The 23652-nt window shown below is 42.5% G+C and overlaps 1 protein-coding gene across 1 annotated transcript in view; it reads right to left on the minus strand.

The window, feature by feature from the left end:
* Nucleotides 1–438: 438 nt before the first annotated feature.
* LOC135520123 (sodium/hydrogen exchanger 1-like) overlaps nt 439–23652 on the minus strand; it is a 45598-nt gene continuing 22384 nt past the window's right edge. The window contains exons 3-12 of the mRNA XM_064945460.1: nt 20182–20432; nt 17378–17595; nt 16436–16638; nt 14152–14241; nt 12136–12206; nt 11168–11344; nt 10728–10851; nt 10060–10161; nt 8855–8936; nt 439–7732 (exon numbers count right to left, since the gene is read on the minus strand). Of these exons, the coding sequence (XP_064801532.1) occupies nt 7413–7732; nt 8855–8936; nt 10060–10161; nt 10728–10851; nt 11168–11344; nt 12136–12206; nt 14152–14241; nt 16436–16638; nt 17378–17595; nt 20182–20432 (1638 nt within the window). The 3' untranslated portion in view covers nt 439–7412. The remainder of the gene's footprint in view (nt 7733–8854; nt 8937–10059; nt 10162–10727; nt 10852–11167; nt 11345–12135; nt 12207–14151; nt 14242–16435; nt 16639–17377; nt 17596–20181; nt 20433–23652) is intronic.

Here is a 23652-nt window from a genome sequence, read left to right on the forward strand (position 1 = left end):
ATGAGTCCATAGTAAGACAAATTGTCTACAACTGGAGAAAGTTCAGCATTGTTGCTACTCTCCCTATTATTGTATAAATAAAGAAAAAACATTGAATGAGTAGGTGTGTCCAAACTTTTGACTGGTACTGTAGTTGTAGCATACGTTGGCCGGGATTCAATGCAAGGCACGTCATGGCGCTGCGCACGACAACAACTTTAGTCCTCAATTTACGCTTGAGAGGAAATGGGCAGCGTTTAACATAAATGTGATCTCTGCAAATGTTATGGAAATGACTTTTTTTTAAACATTGTTGGCTGTATATTGCTGCATGCTATAACACCTCTTGCAGCCAGCCTTTTTCTTTGTAGCTGACCTTTGAAGCAAATTAGGCCTACTTTTACTGGAGAATCAATAGTAATTGTATTGCAGAAAGAAACATTGTGTCAGAGAAACATATATTTTGATAAATTACAACTTTAATTTGGTATATTGTTTCATTTCAACATTACTGCATTAGTTTGTTTTCATAATCCAAGGTTTGGAATGCTTAAGCTAGGCTAACCAACAATACAGTACACAGTTGTCACTAGTGTCATTTTTCCATACAGTTTGATATTTTACAGTAACATTATATATTTATATTACATATTGACTTATTAGATTTGAATTCACTTGTATAGAAAATAAAACATTTGTATTATTGCGAAGTACACATTGCAAATCACTGGAGATCAATTAGCCGACATTAAAACAGATCTACGAGAAGAAAAAAAAAACACACAAAAAAAGATGAGTGGCTGGTGGGAAATACAATCGCCATGCTGTGGACGCCATCTGTAGTAGAGCAAGGGAATTCACGAAGAAAAGCATTCATCCTAGTCTGATTTAAGTCAAAGTTAGACTGCATCCCTGTCTTGCATGTGGCATAGACAGATCCAAATTCGTACCCGACCTTACCGTAAACTATTAATGCCACACATACATCCCGTGTTACACTAGCCATGCAAAGCCTGTGTGAACAAAATACCCGTTCTTATTGCTCCTTGCTTTAACGTGAGTGATTTGAGTTAAAGGTATTGGTTAAAGTGCTTTTATCAATATGGTGTGGCAAATTGTTACAGACTCAGAGGTAAGGAAAGGAAGTCTACATACATTGCTCTGCTTTGTTGATCGCTTATAATGTTCCAGGCTGCAGTATGTTTAATTAAGATGTTATATCCACATGTGCACGTCAGGAGTGAGATCACTCAGAAGTTGTTTTTTTGGACAATCAAATTCCTTTGGACATATGCAAATGATGACTGTGGAATAATTATTCGAGTCCAACCACCTGTCCATTCTCAGCAGGAGAAAAGAAAACAAGCTCTTTTACAGTACAGCCAGTAACGGGTCAGGCCATAATAAACATGACCTTCTGACAGATCGTCAACCATCGTAGTCCTTATCGAGGTTGTTTTTATACCCATGATCTAGTGCTCCAACCTATCAATGCAAGGAGAACAATCATTTTGTAACGTCACTAGTTTGGATGAAAGGAGCGTTTGGTCTCTTAATGTCAGTCTGGTTCGGTTCCAGTAAGGTAGCCAACCATAAGACGGAGTGACTTTAAAAAGCACATAGACCCATGTCAAGCACATGAAGCAATATAAAGCACATGGAGCCAATGTAAAAAAGTGTATGAAACCAAATAAAGCATGTGAACCGAATATAAAGTACTAGAAGCAATATAAAGCAAATTAACCCAAAATGAAGCACATTAACACATCATAGAACACATGAAGAAATACAAAGCAAAGGATCCCAAATAAAGCATGTGAACCGAATGGAAAAAAATCACATGTAGCAGCAATTATACAAATAAAGACATGTAAAGCACGCATAACGCAGACAGAACCACAAGCATGGCCAAACTTAGTCCTGGGTAACCCTCCTCCTTGTGATTCCTGAACACACTTCCAAACGAGGCCAGAGAATTAATACAGACTTTGCTTCAACAATCCATTAAATGTGAAATTATTCAGCGTGGAGCTGAGAAATTAAACAAAAATTAATTTGCATTTGAACAATTAAGGAAATCAGTGAAGCAAGACATCGAAGCCACTTATAAATGTTCACCTTCCTTACCTACAGGAAATATTGAACAAAGGCTGCTGCAACATGACAGACATAGCATTGTCATACACCAATTAATATTAAAGTCCCTAGACAGGTTGTATGGCTTGAGATTTAGTTGTCTGCAAGGAACGAAAACATAACGATGCCGAGAGTGTTACAAACACACTGCATGATTTTCAGACACCAACCAGGGCTTGCTTCGATACAAAAACTGTTTGGATGGAAAAATCTGTGTTTAAACCATTGGTGCACAATATTGTTGGGTGAGAAACACCCTGACTTTTGATTTTAAGATAGCCTACATGCACCGGGCAACTACACTGAACAAAAATATAAACGCAACATGTAAAGTGTTGGTCCAATGTCTTATGAGCTGAAATAAAAGATCCCAGAAATGTTATATACGCACAAAAAGGTTATTTCGCCAAAGATTGTGCACATATTAGTTTACATCCCTGTTCGTGAGCATTTCTCCTTTGCCAAGGAAATCCATCCACCTGATAGGTATGGCATATCAAGAAGGTGATTAAACAGCATGATCATTACACAAGTGCACCTTGTGCAGGGGACAATAAAAGGCCACTCTTAAATGTGCCGTTTTGTCACACAACAATGCCACAGATGTCTCAAGTTGAGGGAGTGTGCAATTGTCATGCTGACTGCAGGAATGTCCACCAGAGCTTTTGCCAGAGAATTGAATGTTCATTTCTCTACCATAACCCACCTCCAATGTCGTTTTAGAGAATTTGTCAGTACGTCCAACCAGCCTCACAACCACACATCATATGTATGCTGTTGTGTGGGCGAGTGGTTTGCTGACGACAATGTTGTGAACAGAATGTTCCATGGTGTTGGTGGGGTTCTGATATGGGCAGGCATAAGCTACGGACAACGAACACAATTGCACTTTATCAATGGCATTTTGAATGCTCAAAGAAAATACGGTGACAAATTCCTGAGGCCCATCATGAGGCCCATTTTTTTTCCTGTGACCAACAGGTACATATCTGTATTCCCAGTCATGTGAAATCCATAGATTAGAGCCTAATGAATTGCTTTCAATTGACTGATTTCCTCATGTGAACTGTATCTCAGTAAAATCTTTGAAATTGTTGCATGTTGCACTTATATTTTTGTTCAGTATAAATTTAAAGATCGGTCTTCTGAACACTCATGATAACAGTAGTTCCTCCTTTCCAGCAGGAAACCATTGACGGTCTTTAAGTGGTGGCCAAATAAAAGAGCGATGGGAAAGCGTTGAGGTAAACTGCTCTTCCACTAGCATGAAGGCTTATTCAAAAAAAAAAGGGGGGGCTTAGAAACAATTTCCAAGGCTAGTTGCCAAGCTAACGTTGACTTTCTATGGCTGCACTTACAGAACCTGTTTCGGAAACCTTGTAAATGCCATGTTCATACTATACTACATTTCTGGTCGTTTAAATAACAATACAGTGGAGAGAAAAATCTGCCAGGGAAGTATCAAATGTCAATCCTTACGTAAAGCTTCATTTTAAACTCCTCTCTGATCAATAAGACCTTGTCCTCGTCTAACTCTCACAGCCGAAGCAGCCTGTCCTTGACAACAAGCTCTGACATTTCAACATATCATTCATTCAATTTGGTTTCAGTGAAGATCTATTTTACCTTCCTGGACTCAACCTACAAGTATCCGCCACTTCAATGCCCATGTGAGCGAATGGGGACATGAAAGGAGAACACCACGCACACACACACATGATGTAGTACTTTATGTGCACGAGTGGCCACAGTTTCTTAGGAGCACACCATTACGTCGTCACCCCGTCCTCATGTTCGCCTCTCTACCGTAACCTCAGTAACCACCGTGCACCTCTCCCTCCCTCTCGCTCTCCTCCCCTAAGCTGTAAGGAGACCCCTCTCTCCTCCCTCCTCTCCTCAGTTGTAACAAGACTCTCTCGCTCGCTCTCTTTATGGGCGTAAAGTGACAATACACGGAGGTCAGAGAGGAAGGTGACAACCAGCAAACTAGGCCACGGTCTTGGACATCTTAGGCTTCTCTAGTTGAGACAGTTACAGACTCCAGTTAATGTTGTCAATCACGCTACAAATCTAAGATGGTTGTACAGTAGGTGGGTTGAGGGGTTGCTATGCTATTGAATCAATGTTAGGTGCAATGTACTTTGCACCTAAAAGTGGTTGAATGTCCCCTTGAGATGTTCAGATCGATGAGCGACAGTAATCACATTGACAATATAGCAAGCAGTCTTTTGAATCAAAATCAAATCAATTATTCAATTGTTCCTTTTGATCTTATGGCGTTGTGTAGAAAAGAGAAGCAATGTACTGTATACATAATACCTATACAACCATATACTGTACACGTCAAGGTTTTCATAGTCTTAAGCAAACCCTAGATTAGTTTTACACTGTCGTGCGAGCAGAATAGGTGTTGGCTCTTGCGTTCGGGTGTGAATTTGCTTACAACTAGCTAGCGCACTGCCCGTGATGGTTATAGACCTCAATGTTAGCAGAGGAGCGATGACCTCTTCGTTTGCGTAGACATTACAGCATGGCATTTGCTTTAAAGGGCATCGTTCAATTAAAAAATGGTTATAATCAAAATAATCGCTATGCACATTTTACACCAATATACTGCATTGAATAGCTAGTTTTACCCATGTCCTCAAGCCTGTATCTCCAGGCCATCATTCACTGGCCATGTGGTGCTCGCTCGTGTGACGAAGGGTCTGCGTAGCCAAGAGCTAAAATACAACTTTGTTCTAATGGAGTCGCGCTGCAAGTCCCCTCCTTATTGGATATCAGGAAGACACAAACCCACGCGAAAGCTTGAGAGACAAAACGAAGAGAGATTCACTAAAGATGACGAACTAAAAACTAACTAGGTTTCCCTATTTCATCTACGGATTAGACGTCGGAGTAGAGAAACACTCCGGGTCAAAAGTTCTACAAAGAACCAGCTAATAATAGGACCATATGCATGTCAGGTAAAATAACAACCCAATGTCCATCTCCTAGGACAAGCTACCAAGCAAGAGCTAGCTGGCTAAATGTCCATCTCCTAGGACAAACTACCTAGCAAGAGCCAGCTGGCTAAATGTCCATCTCCTAGGACAAGCTACCTAGCAAGAGCTAGCTGGCTAAATGTCCATCTCCTAGGACAAGCTAACTAGCAAGAGCTAGCTGGCTAAATGTCCATCTCCTAGGACAAGTTAGCTGGCTAAATGTCCATCTCCTAGGACAAGTTAGCTGGCTAAATGTCCATCTCCTAGGACAAGCTACCTAGCAAGAGCTAGCTGGCTAAATGTCCATCTCCTAGGACAAACTACCTAGCAAGAGCTAGCTGGCTAAATGTCCATAAATGTTTCGTGTTTTGACTTGCCCCAAATGAACATAGTTGGATTTGATATTTTAACCTGCGTGTCATGATCAGGTCTGGTGTGGATCGACAAAAACTCAACATACGCGCGATGGTGGACGCATGCACAGCCGGTGTAGTCCGAGTGTAAGAATTTGTTTTTAATAGACTCGCCTGGATAAATGAGGGTTAAATACATTATATATTATTGGCCATTGAGGTGGTTGGACGATAAAGATCCATAGTCCCCTCACACCTCATATCCTTTACAGCGATGCCAAAAACCCAAAATGATTTTTCAAAAGGGGAGTGCTAAAAACCAATGGGGAACAGGGTCTTTTAAAAATGTCAAAACAGCTGATGTAAATAAGGTGCAAGAGTAAAGAATAGATCAAACCCATAAGAAGTAAGATGAATTGTAAGATGCGACTACTGGCAAGAGAATACGGAGAAAACACCAAAATGGTTCTGAAATGGCCCATAGTAGAGCATTTTCTTAAAGGGAACATATCCTCCTGAGACCCACCAAATCATTTTTGTACACTCTCTTTAACATGCCACTGTATTAAGTCCGTTTGTACCTGAGAGGACATTCTGTGTTTTCAATGATATCACATGAGTGGATAACTTTCTCTTCAGGGATCTTCAAAATGGCTGCCAGCACAATTAGCATATGTTGTGGTAAGAAAGTGTGTGTAATTATAATTTTTGTGAGTTTGATATTCAAATTGCTTCGAGTAAATATCTTGGAAATAATTTGGTGATTTTTCAGAGCAGTGTAATCATTTCCCCACATTTAAATAAGAGCTTGTTTATAAATGTCCTCTTTAGAGGACCACATGATGTGACAAATATGTTTACCTACTGTACCCATTTACTGTAATATACATTTTTCATATTTACTAATCAACCGTTTCTTTATGTCCACTACAGCGCACGTACAAATTTGTCTTTGTAAATTATTTGAACTAAAAAACACAAAATTAAAATATTACAAAACCTTTTTTGTCTGGGTGTCAGGAGGAGAATAGTATCTGGTGTGATTTTAGGGATTGGCTTATATATAGGGGGATTAAGTCCATTCAAGATCAACAAATGTCTTGGTGTTGCATCACAATCCTTCTTTTATGTAAATGAGCTTATACTGCACAGCATACACGTCTCGGTGATGCTGCCGATTTCGTACGTTCGATTAAAATAGAGGCGACGCTTGAAGCGGCGATGCCAGGTTTGCATCTCAACATTTCCAAGCCTGCGCTTGCCTTAGGGTCTCCATAGGCGAGGTGGTGAAGAGAGAGGTCCGTCGAGATTAGCACAGTGAAGACATTACATCCAGCGTGAAGTACATCCAGTGTACAGCACAGAGTACGCCGAGTAGAACTCTGGCCAACTGAATGACAAATGATGACAAAAGACAACCACGTAAACAGTCTCATATTAACCCTGAAATTCAAAACAAGCAGTTAATTGCGTGATCAAATGCACCAAGTGAAAAGGAGTTTCTGTGTGTGACAAAAATAATAACTTTTCTTGAAAGTAGAAGAACGATCGTAAACATTATGAAAACAAATGTGAAACATTGTCACCAGTCCAAAACTTTGGTAACGCATAATTATGTTCCCCCATCATTCGGGCTAATTCCCACCTGAACCCAAGATCACCCAAGGCGGCGATCTTCCTTCCTATCACTTAAAAAAATGAAAAAAGAGCAATGACAACTATTGAAAAAAGATGGCTATTTAGTCTCCTTTTCTCTTTTGGTTCATAAAACAAGTTATGTCCTAAGTCCTTAACAGTTTTGGCTTTATTGGTTCCTCAACCAATGGGATAGCAAACTCAAATGAGGTGTTGGTGGAGTGAAAGGAGAGGGACCTTTCCCCTGTAGTGCCCCGCTCAGGAGGAGGAGCTGCTGCAACCAGGCCCCTCCCTATTCCTCACAATGGGAGGAGCTAGTTGTTTTTTAGGGAAGGAATGGTTCATCCTCCTCGTCCTCATTACTAGGGCCCGGGTCACTCAGACACCTCATCAGCCCTGGGTTCTTGTTTCCCCCCTCTTCCTCTCCCTTCTCCTCTTTCCTGGCTGAGGACGGCTTCATCATCAGGCCTTGGTCCTCATCCCGGTTGGCCCCCTCCCTCTGACCCAGGCCCTGGTCCGTGGCACCCCGCTTGGAGAACTCGTTCAGCATGTTGACAGAGTCCGGGGACTGGGGGGAGGCCAGGTCCACCTGGATGGTGGGGACGCCGTCTGAAGAAGCCTTGATGTTGTAGAAGGCGTTGGGGTCTGCGCGGGGCAGGCAAGGAAAGGGTTAGCGCACGGTACATTACTCCAAACAGGGGAGGCCAACCCGAGCGCACATTGAGTAGGCAAACGCTGTGTAACGTCGCAGATAGAAATGTCATGAATAGAGCTGACCTAATTCCTATTCTACACGTCAGGTGTATGTTTGTTCCATACATCTGTATTTGTGAACGTTCCACAGAGTCATGGCATGTTTAGTAGAAGCAGGTGTGCTAGTGTTGAGCTGGGCTAGAACAGCAGCTCACACACTGTGCCTCTCTACGACTAGGGTTGGCCAACCCTGACTAGAACAAATACTTAAACTGTTCCCCGAACAAAAATAGATAGATGAGTGTGTGTATATATATATATATATATATATATATATAAATAATTACAAACAATTACACCACAACTGTGGTGCTGGATCATTCCGTAACCTGATCGTGTCAACCACATGAAAAATGCACGCTAGAATCATGCATATTGCATTTACAACTGGCAACAAGCAACAGTTACATGCATATACAGTAAGTTTGAGGCTATTGGCCGCCACAACCTTCTACACTCACTAGAACCGTACTACACACCTGGAATGACTTTGTCCCCTGCCTTTTCAGCTTTGAAATCACTGTCTAAAATTAAAACCAAGCGCAATGCTGCTTTACATGCCAACTTACACATGCAAACCTATTTCCAGTAGAAATACAATAAAAGGTGGAGCGGCCTACTGCATAACTGAGTAATGTAATCGTGCATTCTGTAGATAGCATCACTGTCAGCCATTTCAACGTCATTAACTGGAACAATCTTGCCAAACTAAGTATACTACATTTGAAGCAAATTGCATTCCTTTCGACTCATAACTCCAAAAAATAATTTGAAGTGATAAAGTGCAAAGGTGCCCAAAAAGGTCTGAGATGGAACAAGTCCATTTCCATCATCTTTCCTGTTGATTCACACTACCAAGCCAACCTGGTTACACAACCACCATAGTTCCTGGAACCATGCGGGAAAGGACCATTTGAATAGAAATATCAGCGCCAGACCAGTAATGGTAGAGGTCGGCACCAAAGTGTAAAAAAGGAAGTGTCAGGGTGTGATGTGGGTGTAGGATGGACTCACCCGAGGCCAGTCTGGCTCTGCACATGGTGGGGGAGTCGGGAGGTGCGGCAGGGACCGTGAGGTAGTTACTCATCTCTGTCATCTGTTCACACACACACACACACACACACACAAGCAACCCTTTCAATATACAAGGGTTGTGGGTTCGATTCCCGCATCAGACATACAGTATTCACTACGTGCATGAGTTGTCGGCGACTGCCAGTCACTTTAGATGAAAGCATAGTGCCATACAGCCATATTATTTACGATACAATAGGATACTTTATTGTCCGTTTTAATGGAAATTCTTTTAGTGAGGTCAGCAATACAGAAATCAATGCATTACAGCAATACTTCCAAACACTAGATAGGCCAATATCATAAAACGCAACCAAAACACATCTTGAATACAAAAGTGCTATTAAAAAGTTTGACAGGTCAGTAAATTGTGTTTAACTGGTCTGTTGGGATCAGCGTTTTCCTCCACTCTACAGTGTCCTTTTAAAAAGTTAGAATCAATTCAAATGTTATTTCATTTCCAAAATGAACTATTCTGCTAGGATCCGCATTGTCCTCAGTCTACAGTGTCCTCGGCCCACAGTGTCCTTTTTAATCAAACAGTTCTATTTAATCAAGATGTTGCTTCCATTTTCATTACATCATTAGAGACGGATTAAATGCAAGTTGGCCTTCGGCCACAAAGCTGCATATATTAATCAGGATCTGATTGTGTCAGGCAAATTCATTGAGTGGAGGGGGGGGGGGGCAATTTATGGAACACTGACTAAATCCATAATAGCTAGGCTAAATTAATGCGATTGTTTAAAAACAAGTTTACAACTGTGAGTAATGAGAGAACTTTGTGTCTGGTTGTCTGTTGAAGTTCTGTCTCTGTCTGGGGGAGGCTTAGCATGGCTTCCAAAACTGATTTTGCTACATTTCATTGTTTCATCCAGTAGAATAAATGTTTTGACCAAATCCAAAGAGCAGAGTTTGGCCATGTGGGCTTCCATCCTTAATCCACCCTCTTTCAGAAAATAGGCTGTTTGTTATTTTGGGGAGGATCCCTTGTATCTGTCTATTTATGTTTTGTTTGCCCTTGAGGGGATAAATATAGTTATATTGAACTGAATTAGTGGAATTCCAGACTTAAGTGAGCACAACAATAGTGAACGCAGTGTTCAATCTGGTTTAACCAGGCCAGGAGAGTCGGCTAATCTTACCTTCTTCTCTAGCTCGATCATTCTCTGCTTCTTCAGGAGGAAGTCGTTCCATCCATCCTCGAAAGGATCAGCCACGAGAGTGTGTCGGTTGTAGGAGCGCAGCTGGAGGGAGAGACGACACACACAACACACACTATGGGACAGGAATGCTATAGAGCTAGGATCACACAACAATAATAATAATAATAATAATAACTTTTCAGGCACCAGAGAGGATCTGTTGTAGGAGCGCATCTGGGAGGAGGAGAGACTAAACACATTCATTCAACTCGCACCACGGGACAGGGAGGTCTAAGCTAAGACCACACAGCAACAATGCACACTTGTATTCATGATGATGCAGGCTTATGTCTACTTTAGTACTATAATCTTAAGAGATTTAACGTTTGACAATACTAATGAGGAAATGGCAAACAAAGCAATGTAAAATGAATGCAAGCATGACTGAGACGCTATGGATAAAAGCGTCTGCTAAATGGCATAATTATAATATGTAAAATTGTTTTCTCTCTTCACAAACCGAGTGAGCATCTGAATTCCTACATTAGTAGCTGAGAGCAAACCCCAAATCGAGAACAAACGGATCTGAGATCAGCTTTGCAGTTGCCCTCCTAATGTTACCCCTCAGATTAGCGGAGGGGGAAATCTGACCCTATATCAGCGCTCACCCTCTGGCGTGTCTTCTGCAGGTTACTCCTGAGGATCTTCCTGATCTCCTCCTCACGGCCCTTGGTGAACTGAGGCAGGGCCCGCTCTGCTACAGCGGGCGGCAGCTTCTTGGGCTGGATGTTCCTGGGAGAGAGGAAGGAGAAAAAAAGAGACATGTTGACTGTGGCTCTACGGATAACTATGGTTGATTTTGGCCATTACCAAGCTCTAACTCACTTAAAAATTAACACCCACGAGACAGATTTCAGGCTCTTTCTCCCATAACAGTTATTTACAGGACGTAATTGCTAGTTCAGCCCCTTGACCTTCAAACGTCTCTGGCACTCGACACACACACGAGCTTACGAGGATATAGGCTAATGCAACAAAGTGGAAATGGCTATCAAGTGTAGAGCTGGTGAGCTAAAAGGAGCTGGAGGGGGAAAGAGGGAGCACTCACTGCATGGAGACCTGCGAGGGCATGGCGGAGGGCAGCTTGACGCCCCCGCCGCTCTCCACCAGCTCGATGGCCTGCTTGAACTCCATCTTGTGGTAGAAGGCGATGAGCTGCGGCTCCTTGTAGCGCTCTCCCGCTATCAGGCACTTCTTTATGTACTTCTTGTTGAAGCGGTTTAGCCTGCGGGGAGAGAGGGAGATCGGGAGAGACAAGAAAACAAGTCAACCTTGGAGCCTTTTTATCCCATTGCCTCCATTTCTTGCCCCTCTATATTACACAGCCATTACCAGCCTCATTAAACCCTTATAAAGGTTAATTGATGAAAAGCTCTTGAATATGAGAAGAGCACACACACACACACAACATTGGAGACAGTGCTGTCACTGGCAGGAACACACATTGTGAAAACAGACCGCTGTAGGATGAGCCCAGTGTTTTCATCATAATGCTCTAAATCCAAGGAGGGACTCTACACTCCAGATCGATCCAGTTAGACAGTTATCGCAAAGCTCTAAAGTCTGTCTGGGAACTGGATCTGAAGGTGAAATATGACAACTGTCGGGTGATACAAAAAAATAATAATAAATAATTCAGCTTACAGGGCTGTCTGAACAAATCTTACACATGGTTCTCTTGAGAGAGTAACTGCCACATAAAAACATTATTGGGTTCAGGACGGTTTCATTGAAGGACAACCATCGGTTCTGAAAGAATCCACTTAAGGTGCTACTGCTAACGCCTGGTGGATCGCAGCTTCACCGCCACGTTGCGGAGTTAGCCTTGGGATCTTTGTTAAAGTCAAACAGAAGGCAATGGACCACAAACAGAGATGACTGGACTGTGTAATAGAAAGTTGTCACGGTTAAGGATCTTCAACCTAAGAGGTAATCGAATGTTTTTTTAATACAGTGAAAAAAATATATACAGCGCTAGTCACCGTGACCTTTTAAGTCCATCCTTTTGCTACGTACTTGTCTTTCCAGTGATGATGGCCGTAGTGTCCACAGATGTCCTCAATGCCAGTCAGCAGATGGTCCAGGAACTACAGGGGTGAAAACAAAGTTTACGTCCAAATATTGTATCTACTCTAACCAACAAGAGAAGCAGATATTTGAAATGCTTTTTAAAAAGGTGGAAGTGAAAAGTGAACCAAGCCTAATCTGTTAATACTTGTGTTTCTATCACATGTAAATAGTATATTTTCCACATCACACAGGCCACCATTTTGTCTTTTTTGGATTATCCCTTAAGTAGCCATTTCCCCACGGAGATTCTGTTGCATTGCAACAGGAATTGGCCACAATCTGGCCAATAGAGAGAGCATTAGCCCTAGATGATGTCCATCACACTCACAGATTAAAGCAGAGAAATAGGCACTGACAGAGGACGTTCAGTCGGTGGTCAGTTTTGTTCCTGTATTTTGATTATGGCCACTGCTGTGATAGTTCTGCACAGGGACAGTTTGACATGCAGAGTTGCTATGGGAACACGCAGTTTGATCGTGCCACTGAATTTATTTCAATTCGCATCGGAAATCTACGTGCATAGCAATATTTTCGGGCAGTGAAGGGACTTTCCTGACAGTCGTTTCTGCATTAGTTCTACCTCTAACTTCACAATTTCACACAATATATGGTAATATTATAATGAAAGCCTCAGGCAAGGTGACACACAGTGCGTCAGGGTCAGCCCCTGGTGCCAACTAGGCAAGAGATAAGACTTTCTAAAGTAAAACAACTGCAACCTCAAATATCCATTCATCAAAACAACCTACTGAGCAATTTGAGAGACCACAAACACCATGGTTCTGACATTAAAGCCCTGAGGGACTCCACCGGGCTCTTAAGACACCCTCATCCACTCATCCGGTGCACTCCAGGAGTCCTAGAACCGCTCTGTTTATTTTCATCACTGCCATCTACTTTGGAGAAGAAGCTATAAGCTGCTAACCAGGGCATCTAGCCTGGAGCGCCGGTGACTCATCGCTCCTCTGTGCACCAGAGAACCAACAGAGCCCCGTAGAGACACTGTGTGCATGTGTGTGTACAGTACGTGCCGTTATTCTGTGGCTATTATTAGCAACAGGAGCTGCCGAGTGACGGTGTGCCGTGCTGCTCAGAGGTCACTCCAGGGCAGAGCGAGAATGATCAGTAGCATCAGAGGAAGTTCGGCCTACGCAGGGGGATTTCACTTGCCAATCTGGCAACCATGGTGGATGAGTCAGTGGAGAATGAGAGGATGGTCCATTGGGAGCCACGGAGCAATGCAGGACGTTTAATTAGTCGGAGTTAAGAGGAAGCAGGGGAATGCTGCGTTCCATTATTAAAACCACCCAGCAAGGCAATGTCAGCAAGACAAAATACATTAAAAGAAGATCATTCCATTAATGGCAGATAGGGGGGGAAGTGCAGAGAAATATTTTGCACTCAACATTTATTTATTTATTTTATCTTTATTTAACTAGGCAAGTCAGTTAAGAACAAATTCTTATTTTCAATGATGGCCTAGGAACAGTGGGTTAACTGGCTGTTCAGGGGCAGAACAACAGATTTGTACATGTAATGACAGTACTGTAATCTGGACAGATAGATACTTCATTTCAAAGTCAAATGGACATCCCTCAAATTGAAATAACCAAATCAGTAATTTAACCACAGCCATTAATGCAATAGCCTATTCTACAGGGCAAGCTGGTTAGACAATTACAGTGAACAATACCAGCCATGCAGAGCAGCTTCAGTGAGTTTCTTGCTCTTGTACTGAAAATGGTATAACCTGACCAGGGCCTGTGGGCCTGTATTTATAAAGTGTCTCAGAGTAGCAGTGCAGATCTAGAATCAGTTTTGCTATTTCGATCCTAAAATATCAGTACTCTTACTATATCCCAGGAGGAAGTGAACTTATCTGATGGGTGGTCCAGCTACAGAGGAGGGGATAGAGAAGGAGAGGCCAGGATGTGAGGGGGTTGACGGGGTTTAAAAGGTCACCTGGGTGTGGATCTCCTCATTGATGGAGCGCTTGGCCTCCTGCTTCTTCTTCACGGCCAACAGGTCCACCAGGGGTTTGATAGTCATGCCCTGCGAGGGTGAGGAGGAGGAGAGAAAGAGAGAAGGGAAAGGTTACTAAGGTAACATTTGTGATCCTGACGCACAAATGATAAAAATGTCCATCTTTAAAATCTATGCGACACCAGTGACCCAAGAGAAGCCTGTAATGTCCATTTCAACACCTTCCATTCGTGTGCATGGTGTTTACTCTGTTCCTTTCCTCAAAGTCAAAGCACAGAGAAGCACTGGCTGAGGGGCGACTTTCATGTCGTTTATTTCCACAGCAACTGTATTCTGTATCCATTTTGTGTATTTAAGACAGTCAAGCAACATTTGCATTTAAATGAAGTTATGCGCAGGCGGTTGGTGGTTTGTGCATAAGGCCGTTCCATCCACGACTGAGGCATGCTGGGAAAAGGATTTCTCAGTGCTGGTTACAATACTATTTGGCATACTGGTTCTATCAATCTCTTTCATTCTGTTCCACTGTGTGTGTGTGTGTGTGTGTGTGTGTGTGTGTGTGTGTGTGTGTGTGTGTGTGTGTGTGTGTGTGTGTGTGTGTGTGTGTCCGTGTGTGTAGGCTTTAGCGTATCATTCTCTCTCTCATAAGGAGATTAAGTATATCTGGTTAACTATTATACCATAAGTGGATGACAACAGACTCTGGCCCTTAAATAATACCCCTTCTAGCATGCACGCACACACCCAATCCATCCCAGACTGCCAGCGCTGAGTGAAAAATGAATAAGTCATTTACTGAAGACATTTGTTTCACAAAAGGCTTATAGAAGGCTTTATTTTAGTAGCTGCCATTTTGGGGATACTCTGCCAGATGTCGAGTGTCCTACTGCTTCAGCATGCATCAACAGCTTCACTGTAAGATGAGTTTGCTCTGCAGGACTGAGGAATATCTGACGCGCAGAGCTTCAAACGGACCGCGTGTGTGTTTCAAAGTAGTAGCTCCAGTGTCCTTTTGTCACACTAGCATACAGTAGCATACTGCCAACAAACCATGAAAATCATTGAACACATTAGGTCTTAAAATATACTAGGGACAAGAGAGCAACAGCACAATGTAGCAGCAAAGCAACCCATTTTAACCCAAAAGCACTCTGTAATATAGTCAACTTCCTATTAGGGCTGGGCGATATATATCGTGTGATAAAAAAACAAACATCTGTCGTTTAATATTATGCTCTATCGTTTATTTCGTTGTGTCGGAAATCACACTCTTCACGGCAATATTTTCCGTCAATTGGTCATCACTTTGCGTGTGGAAGGAAATTTGCAACACAAAAAAATGTGGAGGGGAGTGAACGTGACACAGAGCACGGAGATACAGGGTTCGTACCTAAAAGAGGGGCTACTTCGGTCACATGGACGTGGTTTGGGTATGAAAAGTCTGGTACAGACTAGAAAACTGCCATCTGCAAAATATGCTGCAGGCCGGTCCCAACGACAGGCTCAAACACCACGAACATCTAACCACCGACGTAAGAATCATGTGAAACAGTGCAGAGAGTCTACCGATGAGTCCCAGAAAAGTATAGTCAAGTGCTCAAAACAAACCCCCGACTCAGACATTGCAAGAGGCTTTTGCCCGCGGCACATCATATGGTATAGAATCACGACGATGGAAGGAGATACAGCTGCCGTTACAACTTACATCTGCAAAGACACGGCCCCAATATACACGGTTGAGAAAGGGGGTTTCGTGAGTTGGTGCCAACGCTCGACCCAGGGTACCAAATACCTTTTATTTGTTGAGTATAATTCTAAATGTAATACGAAATAGGCCTTTAGATGTGGTCATTGTATATAAACTATTTATTCATCAAAATTTCTTTAAAAAATGTGCTATATCGTCATATGTATCGTTATGGGGATTTGAAATGACCTATATCAGGATATGAGATTTTGGCCATATCGCCCAGCCCTACTTCCTATATTTAGTGTTCACTCAGTGACACATTTTATCTGATAGTCTTTTTAACTTGCCATAATTTAAAGAGTGCCTTAGATTTCATTATAAATCTGAAGACATAAGCAGAATTCGAGGGTTGCTAGCCAGGTACCAACTCTTTTTGTGCCGTCTTGCCAACTCCTATGGTCATTGGCGTGGCAACCATGGCCGGCATGACAACTGTGGTCATTGGCGTGACAAGGTGCTTCGACAGCACAAATCAGATCTGGGACAAGGTTAAAGGACTGGCACAGTACCCACCTGTACAAACACGGTGAAGAAGATTTCGGTGATGATGGCGGTGAGGAACATGGTCCTCATGGGGAAGAGGTCTTTGTCTAGCAGGTAGCCCAGGGAGAAGGCAATGGCCCCTCGCAGGCCACCGTAGGCCACAATGAACTGGTCCTTGGTGGTCAGCTTGACGATGCGGAACTTGTTGATGATAAAGGTAAGGCCCACCACGCCTGGGGGAGAGAGAGGGGGAAGGGGAGGGAGAGAGCAGAAGCAAGTCGACCTTCAATGCCTTTTATCTGACTGACTCCATGTTTGCTCCCTCCTTACACACAGTCAATACCAGCCTCTTTAGAACCTAAGAAAGGTTAAGGACTCACTTTCCAAATTGATCAAAAGCTTCTGAGAAAGAGGAGTAGAGCCCACACACATTACATTGGAACACACATTGTGAAACTAGCAGATTATAGGAATCAGAAAACTATAGGATGTTTGGTGAGAATAGAGAATGGTCAATGGGGATAGTGCAATGTCAAGTCACCAGGTTTCAAACTAGGCTAAAGTCAGATGAAGGTCTGCATTGGGTCTATCTATAACTGCAGAAATGACATAATACTTGAAGAAATATTTACGCTTCCTTTTTTTAGGGACGTGTATCTGACGAGTTTTGAAACCTGGGCTTCCTCGATGTGAGGACCAAGCGGAAAAAAACAAGGGGCACTTCTTCTAATAGTTGTCTCATTACCTAACAAATGTAGTGACTGGTATTTAAGTCTGGCTCCAAGAATAACTTGCCCGTGTCAAATTGAGGATGTTAAAAATCTGTATTGCATCCTCTACTGAAACAACTTGATCAAATTATAACTAACTATGAGAAAGTTGGGCCGGTCACGTCATTTCTCTCACTATCTTTTGGAATCTGATGTAGAGACTGGTACAGTACAGTGAAGAAGGTGTCCGTGTCCGACTCACCAATGACACGTGACACCAGACAAAGGATGACGGTGACGGAGACAAAGGTCCAGTTCCAGGCGTGCGGCCCGGCCACCGTGGCCACGCCCAGGAAGATGAAGATGAGGGTCTCGCTCACACTGCTCCACATCTTCAGGAAGTACTTGACGGTGGTGTGGGACTTGTGGGATATGTTGGCCTCCACGTAGGGTCGCATCACAGCGCCGCATGCAATCAGCCTGGGGGAAAGAGAGAGAGAGAGAGAGAGAGAGAGAGAGGATGATTATAAATTTGTTCTCTGAGAAAGAAACCTTTTCTTGTTTTCCGTCATTTAATGTCTATTCTAAATTGTAGCATCTTAGAATGAAAACTCCAGACACAAGTACATTTTAGTATTTAATTGGAACTTAAACTGTTCATTTACTGGCTGCACCTGGCGTAAGCTACCCGAGGTTCCCTGAGCCAGGAAATATGGCAGATATTTAAAGGGCTACGGATATCAGGAAGCAAACTATATAGGAACATGTGCATTTTGCTACACCTGCTAAAAAGTGTCTACGTGACCAATACATTTTGATTGGATTTGATATTATTTCTGGACAATATTACATTGATATTTGACTCCGAGTATCAATTTTTGCTACTGTAGGTAGCGTTAGATGGCGCTAGTCAGTTGTACTTGCACCAAATAGTGGGCCAACATGTTGTTGTTTTTTTTACTTTTATGTCCCTGATGTGTTCAAAACTAGTTGTTTTCTCATGCCCTCACTTGTCTCTCTGCAGCCGACATATAGTGAGCAATATGTTTGGGAACATCCAATTGCCGTACCGGAAAGCAATACATATAGAATCGTGAGAATCGCAAGACATATCCTATCAATACGTGATTGTGTTTACATCTCTTGCCTTGGTATAGGCTCAGATTATATATGCTATGTCGTCGCACTCCTATCGCACAGCACTGTAGCCTACACATACTGTCAAATAGGTGACCGGTCTATTTACTTTTGAGCATTCTTGGCTATTGAATGAGCAGTTGGTAAATGGTAGTCTACTATTTGTTGTGTCGCGGGAATAAACCAGATGTCAGAAAAGGAGAGACATGTCCTGCCATAGGATTATGACTTATTTCAACCTATTTCTTTTACATTTGTCATATAGGCCTAAGACTCCACGATGCTATTTGATCGCCTTAGCAACGGCAAAGGAATCCGTTTTATCATTAAGCCTACATTTGACTGATTTCTACAAGCCTACCAGTAAAATAATTCCTGTGCATCAAACACTTCGATTTCCCCCAAACAATAAAAAAAAACTAAATTTGCTTGCAGTACAATTAATCAACCACGAGAAGTTGTGCGTAAATAATGTCTGAGCTGTACGTGGAGAAACATACACTTTCGCGTCAATCTTTGTGGGACAACTGAGCCCGAAATGTCTTTTTTGTGCGCACACACTTTTGGTAAATGAGGCCCCATGTTACTACGTGAATCCAACTACCTACATTGTAAATATAGGCTACAGTCTCGTACTAAGTTATAGTCTCGTACTTCATTGACATGGCATAGAAAGTAGTCGCATCTATTAAATTGGTTGAAAAAAAAACCAATACAGTATATATATATATATTTTTTATTTTAAAGTATTTACATGCTAAGAGAACAAGTATTTCACGTATAGTAGAACCATTGCAACAAGGATACAGTTGGTTTTGGAAACTGTGGTGTAAGAGCTAAGAGGCTCCATTTCCTCAGCTTGTTCCACGAGTTTGTTCCACGTGTGAACCAATGACTCAGTGTGTTTGGACATACGGAACCAGAGTGAAGATGTCCACTTCCACCCCCCTGTATAGCATTGCAACCACTTCTCTATTCCTCGTGTCGAGCGTGAGGCAACCCTCCTCAGTGAGTTTAAGGGCAGCTAGCTACCTCATTCCCTTACACAACACACTGCAGCTGTCCATCATTCCACTCAATTTCACTCCGGGGGGGCGAGATCTCATATACAAGCACTGGACAAAAAGCACCATACACTAATCCAAAATCCTATTTAGGCTGGAAGGCACGGACAGAGTGCCAACAGGCCTGGGAACAGACTGTCCTACAGTCCTACCATTGCTCCTGTAAAACCCACCGACGGGAAACTCAACTCATCAGCAGCACCGATGTTTATGATCCATATTCCATACCTCACCAACTTTTATAAAAAGCAGGAGACGAAAGCGGAAGAGAGGAGAGGAAGGGAGATGAGAATGATATGTTTCACAGGAGGTGGTGTTTGGGCCAGAGGCGTGACAGGGGGCTGGAAATTGAGCGTTGTATCCCTGCTCTGGGCTGCACATCCATTGGCCTGTCACGACATGGAAGTGAGTTACTGACGTTTTGATAGAATTCGTATGGACGTCCTTGGCTGGGACAGACCCGGTTACATTTGATTTATTTGACTATTTAGACAGGAATATTGCTAAAAAGCTAAGAATCTAATTCAGTGTACACTTTATGAGTGAGATCGTTTTCCAAGGAAACGTAGAAGATAATGCAGGAATTAAACATGGTCATACTTTTCCTTTAGCTAAACACAGAATCAATGGTGTTGCTGGACCAGCCGGACAGGTTCAAAAGGTCATGTATCACAGCCACTCTGTCAATGCATTATAAACACTAAACCAGCCTAAGCAGAACTCATAGAAACCTTTTTATTCTCAACAATATCTATGATTCATGACAGAGAAACTCATAAAACCTTGGCCACTAGAAAGATTGTGTGTATGTGTGCGTGTGTCTGTCTGTCTGTGAGCGTGTGTGTGCCCCACACTCCCTACTTACGCCATAATTCCAGACAGGTGGAACATCTCGGCCGAGAGGTAGGCCATGTAGCTGTAAACGAACACGAAGAGGGGCTCGATGACGCGGGTGTGCGAGGTGAACCGGGAGGTGAAGGCCGCCAGGATACCGTAGATGGCGCCCACGGCGATGCCGCCCAGCGACACAATCAGGAAGCAGATGACCCCAAGGACCACGTCCATCGGCGTTACCTCACCAGCGCCAGAGTACTCCTCAAACAGGTGGTATAAGACCTAGAGTGGAGGGGAAGGGAGAGAGAGAGAGAGACCTTCGAGACATGGCTCAAGTGTACAGAGAATAACAGAGCCCACGCCCGAGTGCTCCTCAAACAGGCAGTATAAGACCTACAGAGAATGGAGGGGGGTTTGAAAATAAACAACTGGTTTGGATTCCATTGGTAAAAGCATGGTGCTAGCACACCAGGGTCATGGGTTTGATACCCACTGGGGCCCCAATAAAATGCATACACTCCCTGTACTGTGGATAAAAGTATCTACTGAGTGGCATAAAAACCAGTGATATTATATGGCCTAACGTGTCGGTATAATCACTGCAGAAAAGATAAATGTTCGCAATCTCTCGTGGACAGATGCACTTAACAGAAATGGTATCATAGCAACAGACTGGGATGCGACAACTAACAAGGAACTTTATTCGGGGGGCCCTGATTTGTCTTCACTGATCATTTGGACAAATCACAATTTCACAGATGCTTGCATTTTTTTTTTGGGGGGGGGGGGGGCATATGGCACAGACTTGCCCAAGACTTGCCCAAAACCTGCAGAGAGAGGGGGTGGAGCAACTGCCCTACTTCCACTCTTCCATGATCTTTTCCAACACATCTACCCTCAGAAATTAATCTAGCATATGACGCAAAAAGTTGAGGTTTTAGTTCTGGGTTTCCGAGATGAACGTTTTTACAACATGTTGTCCTGGTATTGCAAACAAACTGAACATAGCAGAACAATTCTGCACACGGGCGCCTGTCTGCCCCACAATATTGAAATGGTTCGGCTGAACTATCATTCATTTAAGTCTCATGACTCCAAGGCTATTTTAAGTGAACTGGTCCTATCAAAACAGTCAGTGTGTGGGGACAGTATAATCAGTAAATATAGCAACAGGAACCACTGTGCCTCACAATATATTCAGAATATATTCCACACTATGCCACACTTAACCAAAGCTACTTACAGCCTATGTGATGCCTACTTCATGCAAGGACGCAAACAGTAGAAGAAAAAAAAAAGAAAATGTTTTTTCTACTTTATATTTTCAATGACCAACCCATAAGAGAGAGATGGTCCATCTCTAAACTGTTACAGCAGAGGAAAGGAAGGAAGTCATGAGAGAAAACATTTGAAAATAGATTTGGCCCACTAAACTGGGTCAGCTTTCGCACAAAATGGTCACCAAAAATCACCAAAAACCTAACCAACCAATCACTGGTGAGGAGCTAAATGTTAGCTAGAAGGTATGAATTCAATATCCAGTGACAGAAGTATGGTGGGATTTTCCTAAAAAGACTAGGACCAATTCAAAAATCAGGCTAATTTGGTACTAGGCTATCCTGATTTCTTGTGCCAGTCCAAACCAATATCTTGTCCACAGAAATAAGAACACGATCAACTAACAACAGAGTCCTCTTCATATGGAGGATGAATGTAGCCTACTTCTGAAAATATAGTTTGGTTTTATTATATTGCACTGCATAGCATAGCGCTGTACAGTATTATACTGCATGGCATAGTGCTGTATTGTACTGCATAGCATAGTGCTGTATAGTATTGTACTGCATGGCATAGTGCTGTATAGTACAGTATTGTACTGCATAGCATAGTGCTGTATAGTATTGTACTGCATGGCATAGTGCTGTATTGTACTGCATAGCATAGTGCTGTATAGTATTGTACTGCATAGCATAGTGCTGTATAGTATTGTACTGCATGGCATAGTGCTGTATTGTACTGCATGGCATAGTGCTGTAAAGTACAGTATTGTACTGCATAGCATAGTGCTGTACAGTATTGTACTGCATGGCATAGTGCTGTATTGTACTGCATAGCATAGTGCTGTATTGTACTGCATGGCATAGTGCTGTATAGTATTGTACTGCATGGCATAGTGCTGTATTGTACTGCATAGCATAGTGCTGTATAGTATTGTACTGCATGGCATAGTGCTGTACAGTATTGTACTGCATGGCATAGTGCTGTATAGTATTGTACTGCATGGCATAGTGCTGTATAGTATTGTACTGCATGGCATAGTGCTGTATAGTATTGTACTGCATGGCATAGTGCTGTATAGTACAGTATTGTACTGCATGGCATAGTGCTGTATAGTATTGTACTGCATAGCATAGTGCTGTATAGTATTGTACTGCATGGCATAGTGCTGTATAGTACAGTATTGTACTGCATAGCATAGTGCTGTATAGTATTGTACTGCATGGCATAGTGCTGTATTGTACTGCATAGCATAGTGCTGTATAGTATTGTACTGCATGGCATAGTGCTGTATAGTATTGTACTGCATGGCATAGTCATGTATAGTATTGTACTGCATGGCATAGTGCTGTACTGTATGGCATAGTGCTGTATAGTATTGTACTGCATGGCATAGTGCTGTATAGTATTGTACTGCATGGCATAGTGCTGTATAGTATTGTACTGCATGGCATAGTGCTGTATAGTATTGTACTGCATGGCATAGTGCTGTACAGTATTGTACTGCATGGCATAGCGCTGTATAGTATTGTACTGCATGGCATAGCGCTGTATAGTATTGTACTGCATAGCGCTGTATAGCATTGTACTGCATGGCATAGTGCTGTATAGTATTGTACTGCATGGCATAGTGCTGTATAGTATTGTACTGCATGGCATAGTGCTGTATAGTATTGTACTGCATGGCATAGTGCTGTATAGTATTGTACTGCATGGCATAGTGCTGTATAGTATTGTACTGCATGGCATAGTGCTGTATAGTATTGTACTGCATGGCATAGTGCTGTATAGTATTGTACTGCATGGCATAGTGCTGTATAGTATTGTACTGCATGGCATAGTGCTGTATAGTATTGTACTGCATGGCATAGTGCTGTATAGTATTGTACTGCATGGCATAGTGCTGTATAGTATTGTACTGCATGGCATAGCGCTGTATAGTATTGTACTGCATGGCATAGCGCTGTATAGTATTGTACTGCATGGCATAGCGCTGTATAGCATTGTACTGCATAGCATAGTGCTGTATAGTATTGTACTGCATGGCATAGTGCTGTATAGTACAGTATTGTACTGCATGGCATAGTGCTGTATAGTACAGTATTGTACTGCATAGCATAGTGCTGTATAGTATTGTACTGCATAGTGCTGTATAGTATTGTACTGCATAGCATAGTGCTGTATAGTATTGTACTGCATAGCATAGTGCTGTATAGTATTGTAC

Source organism: Oncorhynchus masou, chromosome 29 (assembly GCF_036934945.1).
Source record: "Oncorhynchus masou masou isolate Uvic2021 chromosome 29, UVic_Omas_1.1, whole genome shotgun sequence".
Lineage (NCBI taxonomy): Eukaryota > Metazoa > Chordata > Actinopteri > Salmoniformes > Salmonidae > Oncorhynchus > Oncorhynchus masou.